The sequence below is a fragment of the Arachis ipaensis genome, chromosome B10 (assembly GCF_000816755.2).
Source record: "Arachis ipaensis cultivar K30076 chromosome B10, Araip1.1, whole genome shotgun sequence".
Lineage (NCBI taxonomy): Eukaryota > Viridiplantae > Streptophyta > Magnoliopsida > Fabales > Fabaceae > Arachis > Arachis ipaensis.
Window position 1 is genome coordinate 120,546,105 of NC_029794.2, and position 8,197 is coordinate 120,554,301.

The 8,197-nt window shown below is 35.5% G+C and overlaps 2 protein-coding genes across 5 annotated transcripts in view; one reads left to right on the plus strand and one right to left on the minus strand.

The window, feature by feature from the left end:
* On the plus strand, positions 80-3,982 carry LOC107623189 (enolase 1, chloroplastic). 2 transcript variants are annotated; one of them, XM_016325360.2, is made up of 7 exons: positions 82-763; positions 1,357-1,664; positions 2,018-2,172; positions 2,258-2,575; positions 2,806-2,952; positions 3,056-3,106; positions 3,558-3,981. In XM_016325360.2, exons 1-7 carry the CDS (start codon positions 336-338, stop codon positions 3,621-3,623), a joined length of 1,473 nt encoding a protein of 490 aa, XP_016180846.1. In that variant the 5' UTR covers positions 82-335; the 3' UTR covers positions 3,624-3,981. The 2 variants fall into 2 exon arrangements, with proteins under 2 accessions (XP_016180847.1, XP_016180846.1); XM_016325361.2 differs by lacking the exon at positions 3,056-3,106 and having other exon boundaries at positions 80-763; positions 3,558-3,982.
* Positions 4,230-8,197, minus strand: part of LOC107623954 (plant cysteine oxidase 3) — a 4,371-nt gene continuing 403 nt past the window's right edge. The window contains exons 1-6 of one of the 3 annotated variants that reach the window (XM_021114021.1): positions 7,729-7,826; positions 7,626-7,644; positions 7,134-7,285; positions 6,346-6,523; positions 5,072-5,272; positions 4,230-4,786 (exon numbers count right to left, since the gene is read on the minus strand). In XM_021114021.1, coding sequence (XP_020969680.1) covers positions 4,662-4,786; positions 5,072-5,272; positions 6,346-6,523; positions 7,134-7,285; positions 7,626-7,644; positions 7,729-7,752 — 699 coding nt within the window. In that variant the 5' untranslated portion in view covers positions 7,753-7,826 and the 3' untranslated portion in view covers positions 4,230-4,661. Of the gene's footprint in view, positions 4,787-5,071; positions 5,273-6,345; positions 6,524-7,133; positions 7,286-7,625; positions 7,645-7,728; positions 7,827-8,197 lie in introns of those variants that run through there. The other 2 variants (XM_021114020.1, XM_021114019.1) reach the window with 2 other exon arrangements.

The window sequence follows — 8,197 nt, forward strand, 5'->3', positions numbered from 1 at the left end:
ATGGAGCTTAGTAGCTAGTGCTTACCAACTCACCTACCCAACCCGTCTCCCTCTTCGGTCTTATAGTCAGTCATGTCCTTCCCACCAACCTCCAAAACTCAAAACACGTTGTTTATTATTACTTCACTTCACTTTCTTTCTTTCATCGCTCTTGGCGGACTCTTCCACAAACCCCAACTCTTAAAACGCCACCCTATAAAACTTCACGCATCCCTTTTTCTCTTCACTCTTCATCACTCGTCACACAAAAAATCAATATTTTAAAAAGAATTAAAAATAATAATAATAACAAGAATAAGAGAAAACTTTCTTTTTCTTTTTTTGGTTCCTAAACAATGGCTTTGAGTTTCACGCCCCAAACCACCAAAACCGTTTCCCAAACACCTTCCTTTATTGCCTCCAGGCCGGTAGCGCCGCCGAAGTCTGTGCCCTTTCGCAATTCGCGACGATCAATCGCGGTGCGTGCCTCGGCCTCTGTGGCGTCTCCGTCTGCAGCGGCGGTAACGGCGGCGCGGGAGTGTTCTGTGAAGTCGCTGAAGGCGAGGCAGATCGTGGATAGCAGGGGAAACCCGACGGTGGAGGTGGATCTGGTGACCGACCAGCTGTACCGATCGGCGGTGCCGAGTGGCGCCTCCACGGGGATCTACGAGGCGCTGGAGCTGAGGGATGGTGATAAGAGCGTTTATGGAGGAAAAGGAGTGCTTAATGCTGTTAGGAACATCAATGAGGTCTTGGCTCCTAAGCTTCTTGGCGTTGATGTTAGGTAAACCAAAACAACGGTTCTGAGATTCTGTTGTGTGTTGGACTTTGTTTGTTGCACTTTTGAGTAGCTGTGCCTAGGTTTAAAATTTCTGAGTAAATGGTTATTGTGTTGTATTTGTATAGTAGGAAGGTTGAACCTTTTTGTTTCAATTCTTTTTTATGAAACCTACGTGTTTTATTGTGCCTTTTAATTCATGTTTTTATCGTTAAATGTGTATGATTAATTAAGATAGTAAATACCTTAGACTTTATTTAATTGATGTTGGATTTGAATCTTAGAAATAGCATAAAGTATTATTTATAAATAGACTTTTTTAATTTTGTTCATGCCGTCAATCTAAACGGTAGTTATTTTCATTTATGATCATTTATTTATGGCGCTACGTAATTGGATGCACGTATAAAATTGAATTCTTATACATAATTAAGGATACCTTAAGGGAAAAAAATGAGTACACCAAACCCTTTTCCAGTCCCAATTATATATAGTAGATAAGCTGATGTGGCTGAATTTATTTTTGAAACATCTAAATATGCTCATTGTCTTTTAATTGAGTGTTGTGCTGCTGAATATTTGTTTTTGTGTTTCACAAGGAATCAAGCAGATGTGGATGCTATCATGCTGGAAATAGATGGAACTCCTAACAAGTCAAAGCTAGGGGCTAATGCAATATTGGGAGTTTCGCTGAGCGTGTGTAGAGCTGGTGCAGGAGCAAGAGGAGTGCCTCTATACAAACATATCCAGGAAATTTCTGGAACAAAAGAACTTGTAATGCCAGTTCCAGCTTTTAATGTTATAAATGGGGGTAGTCATGCTGGAAATAATCTGGCCATGCAAGAATTTATGATACTACCGGTTGGAGCTACTTCGTTTTCTGAGGCACTCCGCATGGGTAGTGAAGGTTAGAAATCTAGTGCTTTATAAATGTAACCACATTGAAGAAGTATGCTTGTGAAATTCTTTTACTTCTGGCTGCAACTTAGCATATGCGTGTGTTTATTTTCTCATTTTGGTATTGAACTTAATAATGCCTTCCTTTCCGTTCAATTATTGTGGTGTATGTGAATTGATATGATTTGTGAGGTTAGTTAGACCTATAGGATTCTGTGACATATAATTTGATTTGATGATTAATTCTACGCTCAAATTATCTTGACTCCATAAGTTCATATTATTCGGCATACATTGCATGAATTTTTCAATCTTGATGTATTCATACTGACAACCAGTCAACTTAACTATTTCCATGAACAGTTTATCATGTATTGAAGGGTATTATCAAGGAAAAATATGGACAAGATGCATGTAACGTTGGAGACGAAGGAGGATTTGCTCCCAATGTTCAGGATAACAGGGAGGGGCTAGTTTTACTCATTGATGCTATTGAGAAGGCTGGTTACGCTGGCAAGGTAGGCATTGATATGACTAGTTTTATGCCTTTGCGTGATTTGAATATCCTTCTTATTGATCAAAATTTAAAAAACAATGGTGCAGATTAAAATAGGTATGGATGTTGCAGCTTCAGAGTTTTACACTAAGGATGGAAAATATGATTTGAACTTCAAGAAACAGCCAAATGATGGAGCTCATGTTCTCTCTGCCCAGAGTCTTTGCAATCTTTATAAAGACTTTGTGAAGGAATTTCCCATTGTGTCAATTGAGGATCCATTTGATCAAGATGACTGGGGTTCATGGGCTTCACTACAGTCTTCAGTTGATATTCAACTTGTAGGAGATGATTTACTTGTTACAAACCCGAAGAGAATAGCTGAAGCCATCCAGAAGAAGGCTTGCAATGGTTTGCTTCTAAAGGTGGCTATTCTCAAACAATTTTTTATTATTTGATGTTATCATTCATATAGTACTTTTTGCTTCAGATTAATTCTTCTATGAATTCTTTTTGACATTTTGCTTTGAGACAAGTTTTTCTTTCTAGACATCTAATCAAATAGTAATTTGAGATATTGCATATTGTCAGAATTTGTAGGGGAGACATGCCAATTAATGCTTCAGTTGTTTTATCTGTTATCCAACCACTGCAGGTTAACCAGATTGGCACAGTGACCGAATCTATTCAGGCTGCACTTGACTCAAAAGCAGCAGGCTGGGGTGTCATGGTTAGTCATCGGAGTGGTGAGACTGAAGATAACTTCATTGCTGATCTCTCTGTCGGCTTGGCCAGTGGACAGGTTATATTTCCTTAATATATTTGTTTGGTGTATTTAATATTTTTCTATTGTAAATTATACCATGTTATGGCTTGTGTTGATGATACGAGCTTTTGTCATCTAGATTAAGACTGGTGCTCCGTGCCGAAGTGAGCGATTGGCAAAGTATAATCAGGTAATTGGCATTTTGTGCTAACTTCCTCCTCTTAGCTTCAAGATTTTAGCATAGACTATAGGCTATAGCATTAGTATTTTAGAATAACTCAGAAATCCTTAGGACTAAACTATCATAACTTGTTTCATTCAAATTTCACTATATACTCTTCTTTGACTCTGAGGCTGACAATTTTTATCTTGAGCTGGCATGGCAGAGATTGGTTTAACTAAAGAAATTGATCATTATGCTGACTTAGAATAAATAACGAATGTGCAATAATGCTGTTTTAGTTCTTAGTTTTAAAACTTGAATTTTGATAGAAAATAGAAAACCATCGTTGTCCTTGAAAAAAAATTTTTTGATTGCTTCTTTGAATTGTTATATAGTATACTGTGTGATCATTAGTTATTGTTTGATGGAATGATCTAAAGAACTTTTCCCTTCAAAACATTGTTCAATATCTTTTCAGCTTCTTCGCATTGAAGAGGAACTTGGAAGCGTGCGATATGCTGGTGAAGCCTTCAGAGCCCCTTAGAGCGAATCAGGGCTGATCTCAAATATGTAGTCTTGAAATATTTCTGCAAGAGTCATTATCATTATCGATTAAGTTAAGAAAACAAACATGACCAAGGTAAATCCAGAGTTTTGAGAGCTGCAATTGATGGGTTTAGCCTTCAAATGTGTTAGTTTTGAACTGAAATAATTACTCCAGAAATAAGAAACTTGATCTTGGTGAAGCTGCTATTATGATGTGAACTAGCTTAATGTAACTTCATGCAGGGACTATGGTGTAACTTTCAAACAAATCTACGTGATGAGTTAATTCGAATGTGTTGTTTTGGATGAACTTAAACCACTTTAATGAATTGAGTAACTTAAATTCATAGTCACCATTGTTCCCTTTTTAGGAAAGCCATATTGTTCACTCTTTTTGGAGTATTGACAATTGTTCACCAAGTTAAAACACTATAAATTGTTTTTTTATTTTGTGTCGGGGGGACTCATTATGTAAATTTCAGATGTCACACAAGTTAGTTCTTTCATAACATTTTGAAACGATTTTACTCATTTTAGTATATATTGATCCTTAATATAATTATTTATAAATCGGTAAAAATTGTTCATCATGAAAATACAAATATAAGGTCAAAATGTCCAAAATAGGGATTAACTTAGTAGGAGATATATCGAGATCATTTTTCCCATGGCCACGTATTTGCACCTCTTTAGCAAATACTAATAGTAGATATTGCAAATGATAAGAAAGTATTGCCATTTCACTGATACTACAATCCACCGCATCCACTATACAAGGAATATTACAGAAATAGTTTTGCTTGTCAAAACATGAGGACTGTCACAGATTTTATGTATCAAAATCTTATGCTCCAAATATGCTTCCAGCAAAAGGAGGCATAAATCAACCTTCACATGTCGTGTTGTAAACAAATTTAGATCCTCTTCGCTCGCCATCAGGTGCAGAATGGGAGATGAATAATTTTCAGGCATTAACGTCATCGCTCGTCATTCACAATAGGAAGCATATAATCACTTTTAAATCTGAGCAAAAGACCTAAAGCTGGATAGCCGGACCAGTGTACTCTCTTGAGCGCATATAAAGATCCGCAGGCGTTCCTATCTCTACAAGCCAAGCATATTCCTCTTCGCCGTCACATATCTTAGGGCCATTTTGTATTGCTGTAGTGCAACAAGCATTAAAAAAATATATAACTGAGATGCTGATCAGATAATGCTTTTCCATTCCCTCAAGTGATTTGCAAGTTTTGAAAAGGGTAATAACTTTCAAAGGGGGAAAAGCTGAAAATCTAACTGAACTTATAAATCCTCAATCGAAGGCTTCAAAACTCAAGAAAGGGAGCAAACTGAGTTTTATAGAACTTCTAAGATCATTCCTACTACCGAATACCAACGCTATATCCTATGGTGCATGGAATATAAGTAATAGTTCGAAGAGTTACTTACAGAATGTTGAATATGGATAATCATGATAGTAAGTACACTTCCTTCCTTCATCTTCTCTATAAGGAGGTGAAAGAATGTCTAGCACAGCACAAGGTGTTACTGCTGTGAAACAGTGCAGATTTCCACCATGCTTTGGATATAAAACCGATGTCTCGCATGGTGCAGTCATGACCTTATCAACAGCTAACTTGGCCAGTCTAACTACAACAAAGAAAAATTACAACAAAAACATTTTAAAACATGGATGCAGAATAGCAAGTTTTATAAGCCACTAAATATGATATCATATTGTTTAATAATGTTGATAAAGAGATCTCCTGGATGAGATATACAATTATGTAAATGTAAGCCCTCAACAGTAGTAGCAATTAGCCATAGGAAATTCTATAGGAAAATGATTAATCCCCTAATACTCTTACTAATAATTCCCCCTAACTAATAGATTTAGCAAATCTTGAATGCTTTTTTATGTTTACAAAGCATTGAATACCTTTACTTTTTCACTTAATACTTTTTTTTAATTTAATATTAGAAGGATTATTAGGAGTACATATCATGAAGATGTATCATTACTCAGTGCTTTTTATATTTACATGCTCTCGTATATGAGTGTGGGACAAGACAAAAATGTGTTCCAGCGACAAATTAACAAAAGCGATATCACCTTATATGAAAAACTGTAAATACTAAACCTTTCAAAAATATAATACTTTATTTATTTCTCTTCGCAATCTAATACTACATATATAGGCATCAATTTAATCCTTAATTTGACAGTTATTTTATACTATAAAGTACCAAACAGAAGTAAATTTCATGTCTCATATCTTTTTTGAGGATTATTTTGAGAGTTTACTTGCCCGATAAAAACAAGAAAAATGTCCAATCATAAGAAAATGCAATATAAGGCTACATTTAGAAGAGAGACTGAGACTGAGAGACAGAAATTAAATTAAGTCTCTGTATTGTGTTTGGTGTAAAATGTATTGGACTGAGTTATGTCTCAATATCATGTTTGGTTTAAGATAAATATGGAGATTAAATGGTAGATTTGAAATTTGAAAAGTTAAATGAGTATATTTTTGGAAAGAAATGTTGTAAAAGTTTTCGTTTCCATCCCTAAAAATTTCAGTCTCCTATGACACTATTTTCTGGAAGTACTGAAGGGACTGAAATTTTGTGTCCCAAGACTGAAATTTTAGTTTCAGTCTCTAATCACCAAACACAATACTCAGTCCCAGTCCCAAGAAACAAACGCATCCTAAAAGCCAGACCTTGAGGATGTCCTGGTCCCTTGCTTTCTACAGTGCAGGGAGGTTCAACCCAATCATAAGCTTTCACATGCAAAGAGCCGTAGAGAATTTTGCTAAATACAGTCATGCCAGGATGGTCATGCAGTGGTATAACCGAAGAAGTGGGAAAACAGAATATACACATCTGCACCAAATAACACTGCTTACTTTAAGTCCAAATCTCATTTCACACAAACTGAAATTTTCACTAAAAAATCACTATATACAATCAACTCACAATCAACTCATTTGTATATCCGAAATATAACAACACAACATATAACAAAACTGAGAATATCTTTGATAATAAGAAACTCACAGAAATATTGAAAAAACTGTATATACAAATATGCATGCATAGGCAAAGCCTGAAGTTTGCATCAGTCCAACATCGGTATGGTTGAAGAAAGAGACAATGAGAGCTAGCTATATATATGATTAAAGTATGCCTGACTAAAATAAAAATTCGAGGTTTAAACAAGCCAAGATGTTCTTATACCATCTTAGTCTCTATATATTCAAACATTCAACATATAAGCCGAATCTGACTTTGACCTGATTCCCATTATAATACAATGACTAGCAAATTTTCAAACATACAGGGCCTAAGGATTCAGTAATCTTTTTTTCTGTATCTTTTTAGCACAATGCAATTTAGCAGGACATATACTGTGATTGTAACAGCCATCGCCAATAATTTGACAATATTGTCACTGTACTAATTTTAAGCAGCCAACTTATTAATGTACATGCTAGAAAGGTAAGCTCACCGTAAAACTATCGGACTCGTGAATGTCAATATAAGTTATTGGTTGAGCCCATCGAGCTGCCCTATTCAGTTGATTAATTCCAAAAAACCCATGCCCTCGATCATCATCTGTACTTTCCTCCGAAAGCCCAACATCTGATGGTTGGACAGTATCTACCAAGTCAAGAACAATAACAAAAGATCAGTAACTCATTGCCAAAGACAATGTAACATCTGCATTTCAGAGTTCAAATATATATGATAAAATAAAATGGTTTCTAATTTGATTGGAAAATGCTAGAAATAAGAATAGACTATTTATGAACAGCAGGCACGGAATAACTGCCATATTACTGTGGACAGATATATCAGTAGTGTTATTGTTCATTACTTCATATTCCTAAACAAGTCAAACTTGCCAACATTTTAACAAATATCATATAGTATGTTTGTTGAATAAATTGCTCATATTGATGCAGCAAGACTAATTCTCCACACACACGCACGAACTCACGCATGCACAGTCGCTCGTGTGCACCCACACATACACAAATCCGAGCTGTATAATCATCTGCGGATAGTTAGTATTAGAATAAAAAATGTTAAAAGGCTACGTGCCCTTTTGTTTTAATGTTGACCATGCAAGCAATATTGAACGTTCCAGAGTTAATCCTCCCACTCTTGTATAAAACTACTCCTCTTGCTTGCACTACACATAAAAAACAAATTCAAGGTGATTGTGTTTTGTCTAAAAGATCCCATACATTACCCACAACATCACCTCTTCATAATATCCTTTTTAGTTTTACAGTTCAAATATGCAGCCTTGATAGTTTCAATGCCTTCATTAATAACTAAATCTAAAGAACTTAATGCATTGCAATGCAGATAGAAAAAGAAAATCATCACAAAACCAAAAAAACAACCAACACTTCAACCTAGCCACAAAACAGCCAACCAGCAAGAAACTCACTGAAATCAACAAGCAACTCACAGCATTCACATAAATAAATAAGCAACCCATAAAACCTAATTTGACCAACTGAACATGCCTCTACAAGTTGATAATAAACACATATAATTTAT

Bases quoted from the DNA above. Each gene is read 5' to 3' on its own strand.
- LOC107623189 (XM_016325360.2), top strand. From the start codon at position 336: ATGGCTTTGAGTTTCACGCCCCAAACCACCAAAACCGTTTCCCAAACA. The intron at 1,665-2,017 runs GTTAGAAATCTA...TTCCATGAACAG, and splicing joins ACTCCGCATGGGTAGTGAAG to TTTATCATGTATTGAAGGGT. The intron at 2,953-3,055 runs GTTATATTTCCT...TTTGTCATCTAG, and splicing joins TCGGCTTGGCCAGTGGACAG to ATTAAGACTGGTGCTCCGTG.